General features: G+C 36.5%; 1 protein-coding gene across 1 annotated transcript; it reads right to left on the reverse strand.

Annotated features, from left to right (window-relative positions):
- Positions 1-14286: 14286 nt before the first annotated feature.
- On the reverse strand, positions 14287-19449 carry CPNIFS (chloroplastic NIFS-like cysteine desulfurase). Its single transcript, XM_078993346.1, has 10 exons — positions 19117-19449; positions 17369-17505; positions 17090-17249; positions 16582-16768; positions 16266-16411; positions 16110-16182; positions 15531-15594; positions 15347-15446; positions 14979-15137; positions 14287-14538 (listed from the first exon to the last, which is right to left on the reverse strand). The coding sequence occupies exons 1-10, from the start codon at positions 19351-19353 to the stop codon at positions 14368-14370; spliced, it is 1434 nt and encodes a 477-aa protein (XP_078849472.1). The 5' UTR covers positions 19354-19449; the 3' UTR covers positions 14287-14367.
- Positions 19450-21842: the final 2393 nt, after the last annotated feature.

The following is a 21842-nucleotide window of genomic DNA, read 5'->3' on the forward strand; positions in this document are numbered from 1 at the left end:
AATACAAGACACTCTATCACTCTAGTGATCTCTTCCTTCGAATACAACTTATCTCATGTTATCTAAAAAGATAGTGTTGTCGTATTCCAATTTTGATTGATATTGCCCTCGTCTTCCTGATTTAAACGACTACAAAAGGGCCTTTCGCCTAACCCCTGAATATCGAAACTATAGTCTCTCATAAACACCCAGCACGGACCTTTGGGTCATCTCTTGCTGTGAAACTCCAAAACACGAACCAGAGGAGTGTCATACTTCCCGAAGCCTTATCACATGTATTTACAGGAGACCTTCGAGAATGTCACGCATGTATCAGACAAGATTCAAGCATAGAAGCTTGGGACAGATATGGTACGAGTCCTGCCATGAGCTTCGGGCTAAGGTTGCCCAGAAGGACAAGTAAATGTCCTACCATTCAAAAAGTCCTAGTCACGTGAACCAAACCCACATACTTCCTACCAAGCTACAAGAGCTGTCAGGGAAAACCTGTCGAACTACTCAACAATGAAATTGAAGAACCAAGCTTCTCACCCTGAAAAGCTCTGGTCTTATTCTTCAAATTAGAAAGACAAATTGCTCATAATTCCATCGATTTCAGAGGCCCCGACAACATCTCTAATAGAAACCTTTACTATCTGCCTCACATAGACGAATAGGCCGACCAACCTCAAGGAACAAGGTACCCTTCAGGAATTGGACCTGAGATCTGAATATCACCAGTCACGAGTATTGAAGAAGGATGTCCGAGAACAATCCTCCAATTTCGATGCAGACACTGAAAGTTCGTAGTGATAACCCTCGGATAGGACCAAACCCACTCGTAGGATTCATGAAAGTAACAAATAGGATATACCATTCTTGCTAGGATCAGTTCATCATCGTCATTGCAAATGACTTACTTATCTACCCTTGTAGTAAGAAGGAAACCAAGGAGAGCCGCTACAACAAACCACGGAAGAAATACGATCAGAGAAGTATTACCCGAAGTTCTCTAGATACGTGTTTTGGAATTGAGGAGTTCAATTCGCAAGACACATCGTTATCAAGGTGGAAATTCATAAGGACCCTTTCAATTGATCAAAACCGTTGAGAAACAGTCAGCACCGAAGGCGTTAGCAGAAATACGCCAAAATTTTGGGTCTCGTTGATCTACCGTCTTAGTTCCTTTGGAACTTCTCGAAAAATACGGACCCCCCTCCCAACTTTGACCCTAAAGGGAGCAACCCTGGATAGGAAGAGAAGCAAGAGGAAGAAACCTTTAGAACTCCAGTATAACCGACCAAATTCCTCTAGAAACACTCACTCTGGGAAGGCTTAGTACGTTTCGGAAAGCGTGGAAAGCCAATACCCCAAATAATTGTGTCTTTCGAGATTCTTGTCAGAATCAGCCCTGTAACTCGCTACTTCAATCTACCCCCGCGAGATTGGTAAAGTACACTCTACCTAACACGTCCCAAATTTACAAGAAGTATCTATCCGACGAGACTCTTGCAATTCCCCTTGACGAGATCGAGTTCCACAAGAGCCTCACCTTCTTAGAAGAACCATGGTGACCATGGATCGAGGTCAAGCGGATGAAACAACGCCACTTCCCATTAGTGAAAGTTCGCTGGAATACTAACCAAGGACCTAGAGTCACATGGGAGAGCGTGAGTCAGTCGATTAGGAAGTATCCTCACTTCTCGGCTTGATTATTCATGCCTACTCCTTGCCTAAATTCAAATTTCGGGACGAAATTCCCTCTAACGGGGGGATGATGTGACAACTGTCAAATTTCGGTCAAGACAAAGTCAACCGAAGTCAACAAGTCAAACCGTTTGACTCAATTTGCCCGTGGGTACTAGAATTTACATTATGAAACTTCTACATAACTCTCTATTCTAATGAGAAATCATAAAGCAAAAAGTGCGAACACCTAGATCTCCTTAACCTAAAACTGTGGTACGTGGCGAGCCAAACCGATAAAACAATGTTGCATACTCATCGGGAGTGTGTAAGATCCTTAAACAAGGCTTAACAGGGTTTATGAACTATGCATTGCGGTGCCGGACACTCACAATTGTGACACATGGAACCTCTCTCAATCGTTTTCACTCTATCTCTCTCTATGTCAAATCTCTCCCAAATCTCTCCAAGTATGTGAAATCTCTCTCAAATATCTCTCTGTATTAGAAATCTCTCCAATAATGTCAAATCTCTCCCAAATCCCTCTAAGTATGTGAAATCTCTCTCAAATATCTCTCTGTATGAGAAATCTCTCCAAGAATGTCAAATCTCTCCCAAATCTCTCCAAGTATGTGAAATCTCTCTCAAATATCTCTCTGTATGAGAAATCTCTCCAAGAATGTCAAATCTCTCCCAAATCTCTCCAAGTATGTGAAAACTCTCGCAAATATCTCTGTGTATGACAAATCTCTCCAAGAATGTCAAATCTCTCCCAAATCTCTCCAAGTGTGAGAAATCTCTCCCAAATCTCTCTCAAAAGTTTCCCGTAACTTTTTAGAATCATTTGGGTCATTCCGGCCCTTAACCGGGTCAAAAACGGCTTAAAACGGGGTAAAAACGAGAAAACGGGACCTTAGGAATCGAAACCCTTCTCAAGGAGCCGAAGCTCCTTAAGGCCGAAAGCACCTTGGACGGACCGAGCCTCTGTTGGCTGAACCCGGAGGACCGAGCCCCTATAGCTGAGACCGAGCCTCGGTCTCTGTCGCTTCTCACTCTCTGTTCGCTTCTCACTCTCTGTTCGCTTCTCCGCCTCTCTGTCTCTATTCCGCCTTTCTTCCCCTCTCGGTCTCTGCTCTCTCTTCTCTCCTCTCTGTCTCTTCTCTTCTCTCGGTCTCTCTTCTCCTCTCTCGGTTCCCTCTCTCTCCTTTCTCCCCTCTCGGTTCCTACTCTCCCTCTTCTTCCCTCTCGGTTTCTACCCTCCCTCCTCTCGGTTTTAGCATCAGAAGGCCGAACCTCGGCCAGAATTCGGAAATTTGTCACTTTTAGCCCATTTTTGATATTTTTAACATTTTAAGCCCGTTTTTCGTGATTTTAAAGCGGTATTTTCTCCAGAAATTATATTTTAACATAATAAACTCTAAATATTCATAATTTAAACATATTTTGATGAAAATCATTATCTAAATAATAAAAATCAAATGGGTGAATTATTAAAGGTGGAGTGTTGACTTTGCCTTATCCAATGTCACAAGCAACCACCCCACACCCACTCTTTGACTAACCACACCTCCCCACCTTACCTAAGTCACTTCAATGTCCTTTACACTCAAATTACACTCATTCCCACGTTTTTAGAGCTGGAACAAACATCCTCTCTCCTCATTTCTCTCATTTTCTCTCATTTCACTAAGTATCAAACACCACTTTTCTCTCAAACTTTTTCTCCACCAAACTCGAGATTCAAGGCTGATTATCAAGTGTTCTTCCACATTTGGTAAGCATAATCCATTCTCCTTATGATTATCTCACTTATTTCCACTCAAATCATGGATATCTTACACAAACTCCATCATATTTGTGTTAGAGCTTTAAATCTTCAAGTGATTCTTCAAGTGTTCTTGGCTTGAACACTTCTCTTCTTCAACACTTATCTACTGAAATCACTCAAGGTGAGTTCATACCCCTACATTATCATGTTTTCTCAAGTTTTCAGGGGGGGAATACAAGTTAAAACACTAAGAACATAACTAAATTTTTCTAACAACCTTCATCAGAAAAGTTCAACTCCATTCACGGACTGTTTTGGGAATCTTAAACATTTTTGTTTTCAAAACTGTACAAGGTGAAAATAGTTCAAGTTTTTAGCTTTAAAATGACTACTTGCACATCTCCATACGATTTTTCTACAATTTATGGTGATTTTTACAAAACTGCCTATCATTTCAAACAACAATCCGGACCAGTCTGTGATTATGGACTTTTTCACCCAAGTTGGAGGTCATTAAAAATCGTGATAAAAATTATGAATAAACTAGACACATTTTTTGAACTCTCAGAATTTACGGATCTATTTTTCGACTTCGTATGAATTTTCTATGATTTTTCCAAAACAGTGCAGAATGGCTAAATTTAGCCAACAGCATGTAAATATCATAACACTTTGTAATATGTTGAGCAAAGTGTATAATCATAAGTTCTAATTATTGAATGTGTTTCTTTGTTAGTTTATCATCATGAACTGAAACTAAGTCATTCATAATAAATATTATTCATTCATTTTAGAACACGTATATTAAACTATAAAAAGTATAGTTTGATAAATTCATAACACTAATACATTTCCATAAAAGAGTTCATACATATTACATACATTTTAGATAAACTATAATAGGTATGGTTTATGATACATCACTCAAAACACTCGTACAAAAAGGGTACGTTCATACAAGAAAGATTTATATTCACACACATTTCACGTAAACTTGTTAACCTATAGTTTGATAAATTCATAACACTAATACATTTCCATAAAAGAGTTCATACATATTACATACATTTTAGATAAACTATAATAGGTATAGTTTATGATACATCACTCAACACACTCGTACAAAAAGGGTACATTCATACAAGAAAGATTTATATTCACACACATTTCACGTAAACTTGTTAACCTATATTGTGAGACTCTCTCTCTCTCTCTCTCTCTCTCTCTCCCCGTACGTCCGAGTGCGGGATATAATTCCTGGTAGTTATAATCAGAATCTCCTTGAGGGAGAACGTGATACTTGTATATAGATCTATATTGGGTTTGACACCCCACACCTTGCTGCTAGCTACAGTGGGACCTGCAGGTCTACGGGTGACAAATGTCATTTTAGTTTTCGCGACGCCTGAGAACGTCGTGGCAGGTTCACATAGTCATAGTATGATTATAGCGACTCACATAGGGATATAACAATCCATAAGTTTACGGGATTTTATTTTTAAAACCTAAATGAGTTTTATGTCGATTTAAAATCACGTTTTATCTCTATGAGTACAGATATTACTGTACACTTTTGGTTTTGGTAGTTACGACTACACATCATTTGAAACCACATTTATACTTTTAAGTATGGTCAATACTTGTTATTTCTCGGTCCTCTAATATAGGACTACATATATATATAAAGTATTAACAAACATGAGAACATACAGAAATTTCATTTAATTCAAACGCGTCCATGTCCATTTAAGCACATAACATTTTCTATTAATAAGAAAGGTTAATTATACATTTTGGTCTTCAGTCATAAGACTACATTACACAAATTTTAAAGAAAATATCGGATTTTCTGGATACATATTCTAACGCTTTTACAAGGAAAACGATTTACTTTTCTAACGAAATCTCTTATGAACTCACCAACCTTTGTGTTGACACTTTTCAAAACTACTTGTATTCTCAGGAATTCAGTGAAAACAGGAAATCAACAACGTTTTGAGGATGGGACGATAAATCGTCAAACAGTTCATTTTGTATCATAATGTAATTGATGTGAATCATGTAAACATGTGCTTTGATGTAACATTTTCAATAATATTTGTGTTGGTTGTATTTACTTTGAGCACTATTATACTCATTGTTGTGATACTCTACATGAAGTCCTCCACCCCCGGATGTTTCCGCCATCCTTGGTTTGGGGTTGTGACACATAGTCAGGGTGCTCTTTGTCTTCAAAGCCTGGGGGCTGTTTGAGAAATACTTCTTCTTGTAACTCACCATGAAGAAATGCCATTTTGACATCCATTTGGTAGACAATGAAGTTCATGTATGAAGCGTATGCGAGAAACAGTCTGATTGCTTCAATGCAGGCAACTGGAGCAAAAGTCTCCCCGTAGTCGATGGATTCAATTTGAGTGAACCCCTGAGCAACTAGTCTTGCTTTGTTGCGAGTAATAATACCATCTTTATCAACTTTGTTGTGGTAGACCCAACGTGTTCCGGTGATGGTCTTTCCTGATGGTCTGGGAACAAGAGTCCAAACGTTGTGCCTTTCGAATTCGTTCAGCTCGTCTTGCATGGCCTTAATCCAGTCAGCATCTTGAAGAGTTGTGTGTATCTTGTCAGGTAAAATCATTGAAACGAAATTAACGTACATGCAAAAATTATTAGATAGATGAGATCTGGTTCGGACACCATCATGAAGATTCCCAATAATTTGATCAACAAGGTGATCTCGATGTCCAGAAGCTGATTCCACTGGATTTGACACTGAAGTGTTATTGCTGAAGGGAACATCAGTTGCAGGAGAATCTTCAGTCTCAAGGGTTTCATCAGCATCAGACAAATGAGTTGTCGAGCTGACCGCAGTATCTTGATTTACAGAATTTTGATCTAGAACGATAGGATCGGGAATAATAGCTTCTTCTTCAGTATGAGAAACTTCATCATATGGGCAAGAGAGAAGCTCTTGAAAAATAGAGGAAGAATGAGCTACTCTTTCATCAGTGTATGATTCCTCATCAAACTTTACATGAATGGATTCTTCAATGCACTGCCTGTTGTCACACCCCCGAACCAGACGGCGGAAACGTCCGGGGGCTGTTGTGACTCAATTGAATACCATCACAGTGAATATACATGAAACGTAACATCATTCATCACCAAGCATTGAAATAATACAATTGGTAGCGTTTATATTAGTACATTGTTCCATAACATTACATTCCCAAAAAGTGAATTGTTCGATACTAGCTAAACATACATCACTGAGTACATTTTTCCCTTCACTTTGCCTGTTACCTGAGAATACAAGTATTTTGAAAAAAACGTCAACATATGAAATGTTGGTGAGTTCATAAGTAATGTTTGAAATATAATGTTTTGTATTGTTTTGAAAACCACCAGAAAATCCGATATTTTCTGAAAAGAGCATAGTATAAAAAGTGTGAAGATCCGTAAGTATGCTTGTTTGTTTCTATAAATGTAAAAAAAATTGTTAAACTTAGTATGCATCTCGTAAGTGTATGAATTGAAACCCCTAGGAAAACCCGATGTTTTCCTAATACTTTGAATTACGCATTTTATATTTTGTTATACCGTTACGACGTGTGTATTCGATGAGTCCCGGTGACATTGGATTAATTATGGATTGTGAATTGTTATAAACACATGTTAATGAAAACGACTAGTTTACAACTATACAAACGATCCCTTAGGCGTCGTTCGTACTATTCACTTAATCCAACCACCCTGACTTCTCATAGCCCCACAACCGAGGAGGAAAAGAGGGTGCGAAGCCCCCGATATTTCCATAAGCCGTTCAAGGCTATCGTGAATGCGAAGGGCCTTAGCCCGACTCGCATTGGTGAATTCTCGACTTTGCTAGCAGTACCAAAGGACCCTTGGGGCCCAGCAGCACAAAAGCCATTGAAATTCCTTTTACACAGAATTAGGTCATATAAGACCCAACTACATGTAAGCGAGTTTCCTTCGGGCCTAAAGATCATGTCATTGGGCTAGCTAGGCCCAACAAGCACGATTTGAAACTTTCGGGCCCAAAGATTGTGTATCGACGTCTGGTGTATTCCCACATGTGTATTGACTTCCCGAAATTTCCTCGTGTGTATTGAAGTAGCGTCGTGTTATTAAGTTCGGATTCGTTATTGATTCGAGACCGAATCAGTTCGTTTGATAACGATTTTGGTGTTGAAGGTGTATTATATTTCGCCGATAGTCGTGGTACTAGTATTCCATCCTAACAGATTTATTGTTTAAAATCACTAGAATTTTTCTTTTTGCAGCCCCTTTCTTTTGGATAAATTTACAATTTTGGTCCTTTGTGTAAAAGAATTTCCGTTTTAGTCCTTAAACCATTTTTCTTGACACTTTAGTATCAAAACTTATTGAGAAGGTATTTTTCAGCACAAGTTTATTTGAAAAATAGTTTTAGTCCCTCAAGATGAAGTTTTCTCGGCTGAAACCTCAGTTTTCGCAATTTTTACATTTTTGGCCCAAAATAGAAATTTTTTGCATCTTTAGTCCCTTTTGAATATGAAAAGTATTTTTAACCCTTGAAATGGACTTGGAGCACTAGTAGTCCTCTGTTATACAGAAAAATACCGATTCAGCCCCTCTAGTTTGATAATCTTGCAATTTGGGCCTTGTTGGGCCGAAAAGTGCATTTTTGGCCCATTAGGTTTAAAAATTCACATTTTAGTCCTTCAAAAGAGTAATTTTCCAGAAAATACATTTTTGAAACTGTTTTAACTCATCTCAACCATCAGAATTTGTATTTTGTCATTTTGGGCCCTTTAACTTTATATTTTTAACATTTAAAGTCCAAAAATGGGATTTTAGCCCAAAGGAGTTCATATTAACCAACTTGGTTATTTTTCTAGAGTTGATTTGTATGAAATAATATGATTTATACTTATTTCATTCAACATAATGCAGATCTCGGTTTTGAGTTCTTTTTTTACTAGATCCAACACCATAATCACATAAGGACATGTAAATAAACATAGAAATCACACAAAGCATAGATATACTCATAGATCTACACATTTGCTTGTATTCCCCCCCCCCCCCCCACAAAACTTATAAAAACCAAAAAATAGGGGGTATGAAGCTCACCTTTGGGTGTGGTTTCAGTTTTGGAGAAGAGATGGAAAGAAATGAGGTGATTTTCGGCCCTAACAACCTTTCCTTGAAGATCTCGAGTTTAGGAGCTTCTAAGGTGCAAGATCACAAGATTGAATGAATTTAGAAGAGATTTTTATGAAGTGAAGGAAGTTAGATCATAAGTTAGCCATTAACTTACCTTAGATGATGAATCACTTTATGAAGATCCTTAAGCTTCTAGCCAAATTTTCAAGATCTTGGATGGAGAGAGTGGGTGATTCTTGAGTAATTTAGAGAGTGTTTTTGTGAGGTGTGTGTGTGTGTGCTCTCGGCCGAAACAAGAAGGGAGGGGAGGAGTGATAAGCTTGACAAGATTGTTGCATGGAGATATGTGTGTTGCATGGAAAACCTAAGGACAAAAATGAGGTGTCATGAAATAAGTCAACTCTTCCTTTTCTTTTGGGCTTGTCTTGGGCCGAGAATGGAGAGAGGAGAGAAAGGATTTTTGGGCTTTTTGCCCCTAAGCCCATATTAGAGTTAGGTTGAATGATTGTTGGCCTTATAAAATATAAGTGTGATTTTTATGCTTTATTAGGCTAGGTTAGGTTAATTATGGTCCATAATAGTTCATATAATTGATTTATTTCATTCTAGGCCCAATATGGCCCAAAATGTTGAAATAAATGAAATTGGGGCCACTTAGAGCCCATTTAAAGGTTCTAAGCCCAAGATAGTCAAGTTGGAAGCTTATTGGCCCATTGGGCCCAATAAGGAAGTCCTAGTCCAAAATGGACCTACACAAGAACTTCTAGGGTTTCCAATTACTTGTTGACTAATTGAAATGCTTGTATGGTGTACTTGATTGAAATTTTGTTGCCATGAAGTAAGCATCTTACATGCTCTTAAGTTTTTGATTCAACATTTTACTTGAGTGTTGTGATTACAAGACACAAAATTTCTAGTTGTGACACCTGTTCACATGAAAAACACGAAAAGCCTTTGAAATAGATGAGTATCCAACAAAAATACCTTTGTCAGCCTTAGGCTCAAATTTTGATCTTGGATCTCGCTGATTAAGAATATAACAAATGCATCCAAACACGTGAAAGAAGGATACGTCAGGCTTTCGACCTTTCAGCATCTCATATGGAGTCTTCTTGTGAATCCTGTGAATTAGAGATCGATTCTGAGTATAACATGCTGTATTAACAGCTTCAGCCCAAAACGACATAGGAAGACCAGCATGAATCATTAAGGTCCTTCCTGCCTCAATCAGTGTTCGCTTTCTTCATTCAGCAACTCCATTTTGTTGAGGTGTGCGAGGAGCTGAAAAGTTCTGCCCAATGCCTTTATAATCACAAAATTCTTCAAGAGTTGAATTCCGGAACTCAGTGCCATGATCACTCCTTAGCTGCTTAACTTTGAGAACAGTTAGTGTCTCGTTTTGACAAATCAGCGAGATAATTTCCTGTGCAGCATGACTTTTCTTCTTCAAGAAAACCACCCATGTAAATCGAGTAAACTCATCCACAACCACTAGAGTATACTTGTTTCCTCCTTGGGAACGAACATGAATAGGTCCAAACAAGTCCATGTGTAGTAAATGAAGAGGAACAGATATGCTAGAACATGACTTGGGTTTGAATGACGACTTGGTTTGTTTTCCTTGTTCACACGCTGAGCACATCTTGTCTTTGACAAAGCTGAGTTTTGGGAGACCTCTAACTAGATCTTGATTGGATATTTTAGATAGATTCTTAAAGTTCAAATGAGAGAACCTTTTGTGCCAAATCCAGCTGAGATTGGTTTGAGACTTTGTAAAGAAACATTGCATCAGCACCTTGTCACTTGAGAACATGTCAAGAACATATATATCATCTTTTCTACTTGCTGAAAGTACGATGTTCTTGTCAGTGTTAACAACTCTTCCTTCCTTCTTTGTAAAGTGAACTTCATAATCAGCATCACACAATTGGCTGATTGAGATAAGATTGTGTTTGAGACCCTTTACATATGAAACGTTCTGAAACACCATGTTATTGCACTTGATATTTCCATATCCTTTAGTGAACCCCTTTCCATTGTCTCCGTATGTTATTGCAGGACTAGTTTTCTTGACATAGTCTTCCAGGAGAGACTTGGATCCTATCATATGTCTTGAGCAACCGTTATTTAAGTACCAAAGATGCTCCTGACCCTGATACATTGAAGGAGAATCAGTGTTGTGCTTCCTGGAGTTTTCAACTGCATCATACATATCAGCATCAAACGAACTGTTGCTGACTTTACATTCATCAGTGTCTTCTATCTTGACCATCAGACATTTAACTTCATCATCTGATGACTCCTCATCAGTCTTCCATTTTTCTTCTTCAGCGACAAGAACTTTATGTTCCAAGTTCTCTGCTTTCAGTTTCTCAACTAACTTGTTGTACTTCTGCTTCCAGTATTCATCCGAGCTTTGGGTTCTTTGCTTGCATTCTTTTGCAAAATGATCAGTGCTACCACAGTTAAAGCACTAAGCTTTCCCTTTCCTTTCAGTACCATGTTTCTTGTCAGCATCTGATCTTTTTGAAGATTTCCCACTCATCTTCTTCTGAAACTTTGAGAAATTTCGGCCTGATTTCTCAAAAGTCTTCACAATCCAGGCCGCACTAGCAACAACCTTTTCGAGATCATCAGTCTCACTTTTAGAAGAATCAGTGTCTGAATGGTTTTCAGTGTCTGACTCTGACACTTGCTTTTTGTTTGAGAATAATGCTACTGATGACTCACGCTGAGAATCCTTCATCAGCTCCTTTCTCTGAAGCTTGGATTCCTCATAGTATCGAAGGTTTCCATAGAGACTTTGTAAGTCCATAGTGTTGATCTTCTCACTATTTTTCAGCACATCAACATGATTCTCCCAACCTGCACCTAGAGAATCCAAAAACTTATGCACTAGAACAGTTCGATGCTTCAACTGATCTAGTCTCCGTAGATCATTAACAAGAGTATTAAACCTGTTAAAGGTTTGAGTCAGGGTTTCACCTTTCTTTGCAAAAAAAATGTTCATACCTTCTGTTTAGATTATTTATTTGAGTAGCCTTGACTTCTTTAGTGCCTTCAAAAGATACAGTCAGCGTGTCCATCATCTCTTTTGCTGAGATGCAATTCTAAACCAGCCCAAAGATATTGTATGGCAAAGCATAGCTGATTGCAGCCCGAGTACGAACATCAAGACCATTCTTTCTTTTGTCATCTGCTGTCCAGTTTTCTCTAGGTGTTTTCTTCATGGCACCATCAGGAACATTGTTTTTCAAGGGCTGATATATCGGAACATATGGACCTTTTTCGATGATGTCCAACATGTCTTCATCTATAGATTCTAATGCATAGAAAGCCTTTATTTTCCACATAGCAAAATTGGTTTCATCAAACGGAGGAATTTTAGCAGAAGGGTGATTTGATGAGTTTGAAGAGGAAGAGGACGAAGCCATTTGTTTGATAAAAGAAACCTGCTCTGATACCAATTAAAGGACCTTAGATCAATCGATTTATCAAACAATGACTATTAATAAGAACAGAACAATGAAGTATCACAAAGAACTTTCACTAAGAATGATAATCTCACAAAGAGATTATTGTTCGCACAAAGCGGCTATTAGGGTTTGTGAAAGACAACCTCTTCACAAACTCGTACAAAAGACTATATAGAACTATTATAGACAATCCCTACAAATCAGGGATGTTCCAGCTAACTAATATATGATAACTATGGAAACAAGATAAATACTAAATCTGTTACATTAAAAAGATATACACTGAACAACTTGTATGCTGATGTTGATGCTGACGCTGGATTACGTGCTGATGCTGAGTGATCAGTTTCAAACATCATCATATTATAAGGTTCGACCTTACAGTGGTCACTCAGGGTTCTATAGAACATATCATATGTTAGCTTCCCAAGTGTATTGGCTAGGAATGATGAAATCAGTTAAACAGTATGTGCGATCTTCCGATGCTTTGCCAAAGGTAAAAGTCATCCACCTTATCTTCCAACGGTCTTTTACAGCCTTTACCTATTCCTGGCTAAATTTGGGAAGACATTTCACTTGATTTTATCACGGGACTGCCCAAATCCAAGGATTACGAAGTCATCTTGGTGGTTGTCAATAGACTCTCAAAATATTGTCATTTCATCCCATTGAAACACCCATTTTCTGCCCGAACACTAGTTGAAGTGTTTTTAAGAGAGATAGTTGGTCTTCATGGTCTTCCCAAGACAGTCCTTAGTGATCGTGACCCGTTATTCCTAAGCACCTTTTGGAAAGAGATTTTTTCTCTACAGGGCAGAAAACTCAAGTTCAGCTCAGCATACCACCCCGAGACTGACGGTCAAACTGAGGTCTTTAACCGGAGTCTCAAGACTTACCGCCGTTGTTTTGCCTCCGAAGAACCAAAGATGTGGTCCTTTCGGTTTTCATAGGTCGAATATTGGCACAACACCTCATTCCATGTTTCTATAAACACCACCCCATTTGAAATTGTTTAGGGGAGAGCCTCCTTTCCATTTTTCACTTTGTTCCAGGTGAAGTTCAATATGAAGCGGTTTCTAGAGAACTTATAGACAGAGATGAGGCATTGAAGCAACTCAAATATCACCTCTGACGGGCTCAAGATCATATGAAGAAATCTGCCAACAAACACCGCCGAGATGAAGAATTTTATGTAGGCGATTGGCTGTTCCTCAAGCTTCATCCGCAGAGGCAACAATCCTTGGTCAGGCGTATCAACCAAAAACTAGTTGCATGATTTTATGGTCCTTTCCTCATCACTCACAAGATTGGAATAGTTGCCTACCAGCTCCAGCTTCCCCTTGAGGCTAAAATACACCCCCTTTTCCATGCTTCCCTCCTTAAGAAGGTTGTCTGTAACCATTCAGTTGAAGCTACCCTCCCAAAAAGTTTGGAAATTAATCCTAGTAAACTCACACAACCTTCGAAATGCCTTGCTATTCGTACCATTACAATGGTTGCTACTGATAGGAATAATATCAATGTTAACCTTGGCCCAATCCAGTTCAAGCCCAACACAGACAAGGTGTACAGGAGAAAGAATCAAAAGAATACCAGTTGATCAGCTAGGAGGAGAGGAGGTGGTTATGATTGAAGAGAGAGAATGTTGCATGAATAATATTTAATTGAGCAATTATCTTTTCATCTTCATTTGTTCATTCGGAATTTAGTTTTCTCGACTGTTTAAGCTTGGGCAGAAAGCATTGAATCTTTAGGATTGTCTCTCTGAAATCATTTGAGTCTTTATGATCTTTTGAATAAAAGGTTCCTTGCTTCATTTGAGTTTGAGGTTATTATCTTTTGTTTTTTGAAGTTATCTCTATGACAACATTTAAAATTTGGAGTGTTTCCTTTTTCACACACTTAATATGTATATCTTATTGGTAAGCAAAAAAAAGTTGCAAATACACACACATATGACGAGTTGAATGCCGAGCCATACAAGGTAGGAAACTCTCAAATACGGTTCCAAGGGAAGAAATTAACCCACCTATTCCCTTTCAATGAATTCTAGTGTGTTTGTATTTCAATATTCGTTTTTGTTATTGTACTACCTAAATAACAACGATCATATACAAATCTAGGTTTTTTTTTTTTTTTTTTTTTTTATTGTAATATCTAAATAACAACGATTATAAATTAAATTTTGGGTATCTAGTATAGTTCAATAGATTACCAAAATATAACCACACATTTATAGATTTCAATATTTATATAAAACAAGGATAAAACCGTATGCAAGAAATTTAAAATCTAGTTAAAGGAGCTAAAGAAAGCAATGGTGTCAACAAGTGCCCGAACAAAGTCATCAACATCTTGTTTTGTATTGTAGAAATAAAGACTGGCTCGTGCACTTGCATTTATCCCCAAGAACCGATGAAGTGGCTGAGCACAGTGGTGCCCCGATCTAATAGCTACTCCATGCTGAAAATTAAAACCATCACTTTTTTACTTATACTTTTCACACCCCTTTTATCACAACAGGACAAAAGAGGTTGCATAGTATTGGTATTTGGTGTGCACTAGACTTAGGAATGAGATTGATGTCAATGTCACAAATTGGCAACTTTTTGTCCCATTAGAAAAGGTGAAACATGTTGGGATAGAAACTCGCTCTTGATCTTCAATACGTGCAAAAGACATAAATGTCCTTGTTATCCTGATCATCAAAAATAGCCCTAGAAATTTTTCATGTCACGTCCAATGACAATACTAGGACTATGATTCAATCGAGGATAATGATGGCATTTACAACAAAAAATTATAATTATTTTTGTCAAATTATTTGTTTTGTTTCATGGTATTGGATATTTTGAGGATAAAATAAAATGGAAAGTAAAAGTGAAGATTTTGGTTGAATATACCTGTTGATCAAGAAAAGTGGCAATATCAGTTGGATGAAGGCCCTCAACATTGAAGGAACAAAGAGCCGCACGATCAACAGTTAGTGAAGGTGCTGGTCCATAGATACGAACACCAGGAACCGTACGAAGGTTTTCATAAAGGTAATTACCCAATTCTACCTGAGAATCAATTTTCTTTTTATTATAAGCTTTTATAAATGAAAATTTCATTTAATATAATTAAACAATGTATAGCATAAGTAGGGTTAAAAGTTAAAACTTGACATTGAACTAATAATATATATAAAAAAGAAAAAGAAAAAAAAAGTCATGAAAATTCATTGATGAAGAAATTTAAGAAATGATGGAATAGGAAAAATGAATGAGACCTCATAATCATGAATCTTTTGCATGCCAATTTCAGAAAGATAATCAATTGCTGCCCCTAAACCGATAGCTTCCCCAATTGCAGGTGTCCCAGCCTCAAATCTAATAATAAAAATAAAAAATACTTATCAATTCAGAAGTTAAATTTATCTATTTTTAATTCAAAATCAACGTTAATTAATTAACCTGGATGGAGGGTCAGCATAAGTAGAATGATCCAAGAAAACTTCAGAAATCATTTCACCACCACCTGCAAAGATATTTATTATTTAATAAAAAAGAAAGCAAGGAAGAATACAAAAAAAAAAAAAAAAACACAACATAATTTTAGCCACCTATCTACTTTTTTATATCAGGTCAAAATACAGAAAACAAAACTTACTTTCACTATTTCATGCTTAATCATCTTCTTTAGTGATTATTAAATTATTTTTCCAGTTCCCAGTTTTGATATCAAGGAAGAATACAAAAAAAAAAAACAAAAAAACAAAAAAACAAAAAAACACACACACACACAACATAATTTTACCATTTTATCGAATTCAACCGTTGATGTATTGTTTTCTTTATCGATTGATTCACTTAACTCTTAATATAACAATAAAAAAAATAATAACTTAGTGGCTGAATCAATAAATAATGAAAGTAGATTCTGTTTTTCTTTATTTTTCCTTTCCTCATAACAAGAAAAAATGTTTTTTCGTCCAAATTTATATATACATAAAAAACTAAATATGAAGACTCTATAATGTCCTAAAAGCTTACCTAAGAATGGAGGCATAGATGCCAAAAGCTCACTTTTCCCATACAAGAAACCAACGCCTGTAGGCCCACACATCTGAAGCATGTTTATCTCTTAACTTCATAAACTACCAACAAAAATTGAGTTATATCTATTAAAAGAAACAAACTATAACTCACCTTATGAGAAGAAGCAACAAGAAAATCAACACCAAGATTTTGGACATCAACCACCATATGTGGTACACTTTGACAAGCATCTACCAATATTCTTGCTCCAACATCATGTGCCCATTGGGCAATATCTTTAATAGGGAGAACAGAAGCTACACACAACATAATGTTATTATAGATATTAAAGTTACTACTTTTGTTATGTGAAAAAGTAGTGTATACAACTTGCTATAAACATGAATCTTGAAGATATTAAAGTTGCTCTTGTACAATTTAAAATCTTTTTGTTGTGTGAAAGAACAGTAGTAGGGATAATGCATACCAAGCATGTTTGAAACATGATGAACAACTACTAATTTTGTCTTCTTTGAAAGCAATTCTTGTAGCATCTTGACATCTGGCACTTCATCTTCTGTTAAACTGACAAATTTTAATACTGCACCTGTCCTCTCAGATAAAAGTTGCCAAGGAACAATGGCACTATGATGTTCAGCAATTGTGAGAACAATCTGCAAGTATTTATTAATGCAAAAGTTTAGCATAGGTGATATATGCAAGAAATAATACCATGTTTCCAATTAATTACGTGTGTATTAATTATTATTTATTATAGTATCCTATTTTCATTTCTTTCTATTACCAGTTTACCACATTCTACTTTCCTTTTTCTTTTTTTTTTTTCTTATAATTGCAATGGTGTAATTGAAAGAATCAAAGTAGATTGATATTTTTAGCATTTAACCCTTAGCAGAGTACAGGTTCAGTATCATAACATTATTTTGTCCACAAGAAAGTATACTAACATTTAATACCAAAATCTATAACCACACCTCATCTTTTGGTTTCAAATTAGAAATGCCCCATGAATAAGCTACAAGGTTAATAGCTTCAGTAGCATTTCTAGTGAACACAATCTCACTCGACTCTGATGCGTTTATAAATGATGCCACCTTTTTCCTTGCCATTTCATACTCATCTGTTGCCCTTGCACTACAATTCAAATACAATAGTAACATCCTTAAAGAAGCGAATAAGTGTGTGTGTGTGTGTGTGTTTAAAGATGATTATCTAAGAAATCATGAATTGGTATATAAATAAAATAAATTTACCTCAAGAAATGAATTCCGCGATGAACATTAGAGTTGTATGATCTGTAATAGTTGTTTACAGCATCTATTACAGCAGAAGGCTTCTGTGAGGTGGCAGCATTGTCCAAGTAAACCAGTTTTGATCCATTGTTTACTTTCTGTAAGATAACATAACACAAAAGGATTTCTTAAAATCTATTGATTATCCATAATAACTTCAACAACATTATTGATTAAGCAACAAATTAGAATTCCCTCTTTGTAGTTTGTAGAACTCCCAATTCCCAAAGTACAAGGTATGTTATATTGGTATGGGCCTTAATCTCAAATTAGTTTGATAAATAAACCTCGAATGTAAAATTTGCAATAATAAACTTGTACCCCAAACATAAACTTGAACTCAAAATTTTAGGATCCAAAGTAAAGCACAGCAATGTTTTACTTTTACTCTCTCAGATCCACAGGTTATGAAAGACTTGAACTTTCAAATTCAAATTTACCTGAACTGATATGAAAATACGAATGTAACATTTTTTAAGGTACCTTGTCAACATAGAATAAGGAAATATTTCAGTCAATAAGTTGCTCCTAGTTTTTAGCTAGTACTCCAGTTTTTGAGTTAGGAAGATATTTTCCTGTAGCCTATTTAAGAGGCCTTTCTCCTTCAATGAATGTATCAGTAGTAGAATTAATCTGTTCTTTTCTTTCTTATTATACCTTGTGTTTAGCTTCTTTTCTCCAACAAAAGTGGTATGGCTCACTCCATTGAATGTAAACACTCTTTCATTTTGTGAAAAGTGAAAACATGGAAGCAAGTTGAAGGTCTCTCAATGTGTCACAACCACATATACCTATCTTCAAAAGAGAATCATACGATGAGGAATGAGGACACTTTTTCAAGTCTCAAGATGTTTGTGATTTTGTGGAAACTGGTATTGGAGACTATGATGATGATGATCATCCAAGGATCTGTTAAGGTATCATTCATGAGGCTCGTATCAACATCAACAGAGGTGTAGCTAAAGAAGAAGAAGAAAAAGGATTTTGGATTAAGGGGGAGATCAACATTCAGGAAGAGGAGGTTTTAGAGGCAGAAGTAAATTAATTCTGTCGAATAAATAAGGACATAAACCAAAACTGGAGGAGGCAAAGCAAAGCAAAGTAGGCTGAAGAAGATAGTTACTGGTTCATGACTTACACTGACATTGAAAGAAAGCTTAAAAGAAATGGGTGACAGGTCCAAGTTGGAAAGGCTTGATGAATCAAAAAATTTGATAAGCAATTGCACTGCACATTCAAAGGAATGGTACAGCCATGAGAGTTGCACAACTGAAGAACAAATTGCAAACCTGATGACCAAAAGGATTGTGTCTGCAGTTAGTTAGGAGGAGTTTGCAAGTTTGAATGAAGACTCGTTTAAACATGTCTTGAGGTTATCTAGTCAACATAGAATAAGGAGAAATAGTCCAGTCAATAAGTTGTTCCTGTTTTTTAGTTACTACTCCAGTTTTTGAGTTACTCCTGTAGCCTGTTTAAGAGGCATTTCGCCTTCAATTAATGTATCAGTAGAATGAATCAATCTGTTCTTTCTTATTTTACCTTGTGTTTAGTTTCTTTTCCCCCAACAAACCAACATTTAATTTAACAAATGTATTTCTTTTTACGAATTCAAATCAAAGATGATGTTGCTTGCAAATTTACCACCAAACAAGTTGTCGATTTTTTCCAGAAGGAAATAGAAGCCACAAGTCTGAAGGGGAATTACGTACCTGGTGGAGAATTTCAAAATCGGGTCGTGTCGAGTGTCCGAGAGAAACGGGTGCGGCAGCTGGAACCGAAAGAGAAGCTGTTGAAGAAGAAGAAGAAGAAGAAGAAGAAGAAGAAGATGATGATGATTTGGGGAAACCGAAACGGAAGTTTAGGGAGGTCCGATTGGAGAGATGGTTAGGAGAGATGAGTTGAGAAAAAGAAGGAAGCTTTAGAACCACCCCTTCCATGGTCCTCATCGTTATCCCTGCCTCTGCCTCTACCTCTGGAAGCTTAGCGAGCCGGCAATTTCCATCTGCAAGTGCAACCTGACTACACTAGACACAATCCTTTATGTTTTAGAGTAGATTACATGTTTGGTCCTACAACTTTGGTGTTTATAACATTTTTGGTCTACCTATCTAGATTCTAATCGTAACATATTTACTCCCCTGTCTTTTGTTAAAACTGAACCGGTCATGTGATATACAATGAGAGTTTCAGTATTTTCAACATCAAATCAGATCTTATTCTAATTCCTTCTTATACACAAAATAATGTTGATGACCAGGACCGGCCCTAGAAAAAAACATAGGCTAAACGAGGAAATACTAATTTTATATTCATTAAAATCTCTACACCTAGGTTTGCACAAACCGGTTTTTTTTTTCGAACCGGACTAGTTCAAAAAACCGGTTTGGTTTAGGTCAACAAAGTCAAAACCGGTTCACCCCTAAACCGGTTCACCACCAAAATAATCCGAACATTTGCAAACCGGTTCGGTTTTCGTCAAACCGGTTCAGGATAAACCGGTTCAAAAAAACCGACGTGTTTATTTCTTGATTTGCTTTTTTGGTTTTGTTTTTTGGCTAAAGAAGGGTAACATACGAATGGATTAATTTTTGTTTTGGAGAATATGCTCAAAACCGATGACTTCACATGCAAAAAAAGGGGAAAAAAAATAAAAACAGTAAGCATATTGCATATATGTGTTTTGGTGGTGTGCATGCAAACAGTAGAGAGAAAGAAAAATAAAAAACAAAGAAGTGTTGATACTTGAGATTGATTGTGGCAATTCTAAATATTTATGAAGAGTTGGTATGAAAAAAGAAGAGTTTACATGTTAATGAAAGAAAAAGAGAAGAAAATTCAAAATAAAGAACACCCATAAGAAAGAAAAAGAGCTTACATATATATATATGTATATATATGAGCTGTATAAGAAAAGAAAGCTATCATTATCATTATTAATATTATATATGAGCTGTCGGTCTCTTCTTTTTGTTTATAGTGAGCATCGATAAGGTAAAAAAAAAAGAATGATGGAGGCATATGCATGCATGATTTACACTCTTATAGTCTACTTTTCTACTTTTTGGAATTATCAACAAAAACACACATGCGCATGCTAGGAATAATGAACTACCCAAAAGAGGTTCAAAACCGGTTCTCCAAGCCGGGTCGTGGTAAACCGGTTCTAAACCGGTTCTAACATTTGAAAATGCAAATTGGTTTAAACTGACGGTTCGGTTATGCGGCGGTTCAGTTCAGGGGAGAACCGGTTTTCAGTTCAATGGCCGGTTCGTTTTGTTAACCGGTATTTTTGTCCAGGCCTATCTACACCTGCTCATCCTATGCTTTATTAGTAGTTAAGGTTTAGCTTGATCTATGAATCTGCCACTACTATTAAGGGCTTATTTGGTTGTTGGACCCAAAAAAAATTGTCGAAACTAGAATTTGGGATTCCATTTAATAGATAGAATTCAATTTCGACAGAGTCCTTTAAGTTCTGTGTTAATGGATTTCACTAAGAATGGGTAGAAGGAATTCACTTATGTTATTCCTTTTATGTATTTACTTATTTATTTATTGGAAAACGAAAATGCCTGCAATTATATTGTAATTCCTTTGTCTCAGGACACAAGGGTACATGGCAAAGGGAAAATTACTTGAGTGCAAAGAGATGACTAGTAATTGTGGAAGTTGAGAAAAAAAATCATGCAGTTCCAAAAGTGCATTAATCAGGGCCGGTAAAAAACTTATTTATTTTATTAATAAGTCAAAATTTATGAGCTTATTGTGTTCTTTTTGGAGGATAAAGATGCACAATGTATGTATGGATTGATTTTGTATACCTTGGATCGACTTTATAGAGCTATGAAGAGCCTTAGATCGACTTTATAGAGCTGTGGATAGGCATGCAAAGGAAAATAACCGACGAGTGGCGGAGGTTAGTTTTTAACATGGTTGTCAAAATCGCGATTCTGACGATCCTACGATCCTAGGAATGAAAATCGATCCGGATCGTAAACAGATCGTATTTGAGGTAGGATCGTAAGATCGTAAGTAGGATCGTAGGATCGAGATCCGATCTGATCCTACCATCCCATGATTTTTTTTTTTTGCAACTGAAAATTAGATTTACCACTTTATGTCTTTTACTCTTTATTAATTTACTATTTATCATTTTGTGTTGTGTCTTATGACTAATATTTTGAAGTCTTTATAACTTTTAAACGAAAAATTAAATATTTGAAATATTTTTCATGTTTAAAAATTATTAATTAAAATTATGTTTTATTTTGTGGGATCTTAGGATCCCGATTCCGATCTTACAAACCAAACAACGATCCTACGTAGGATCCTGATCTTGCCAACCTTGGTTTTTAATAACAATTTGTTGTTTAACTAATGATAATTTTATTGGAATAGAAAAAAAAAATTAAGTAGAGTTTCATGATGGAATCGG

This window comes from Lactuca saligna, chromosome 1 (assembly GCF_052625555.1).
Source record: "Lactuca saligna cultivar CGN05327 chromosome 1, ASM5262555v1, whole genome shotgun sequence".
In the NCBI taxonomy this organism is placed as follows: Eukaryota; Viridiplantae; Streptophyta; class Magnoliopsida; order Asterales; family Asteraceae; genus Lactuca; species Lactuca saligna.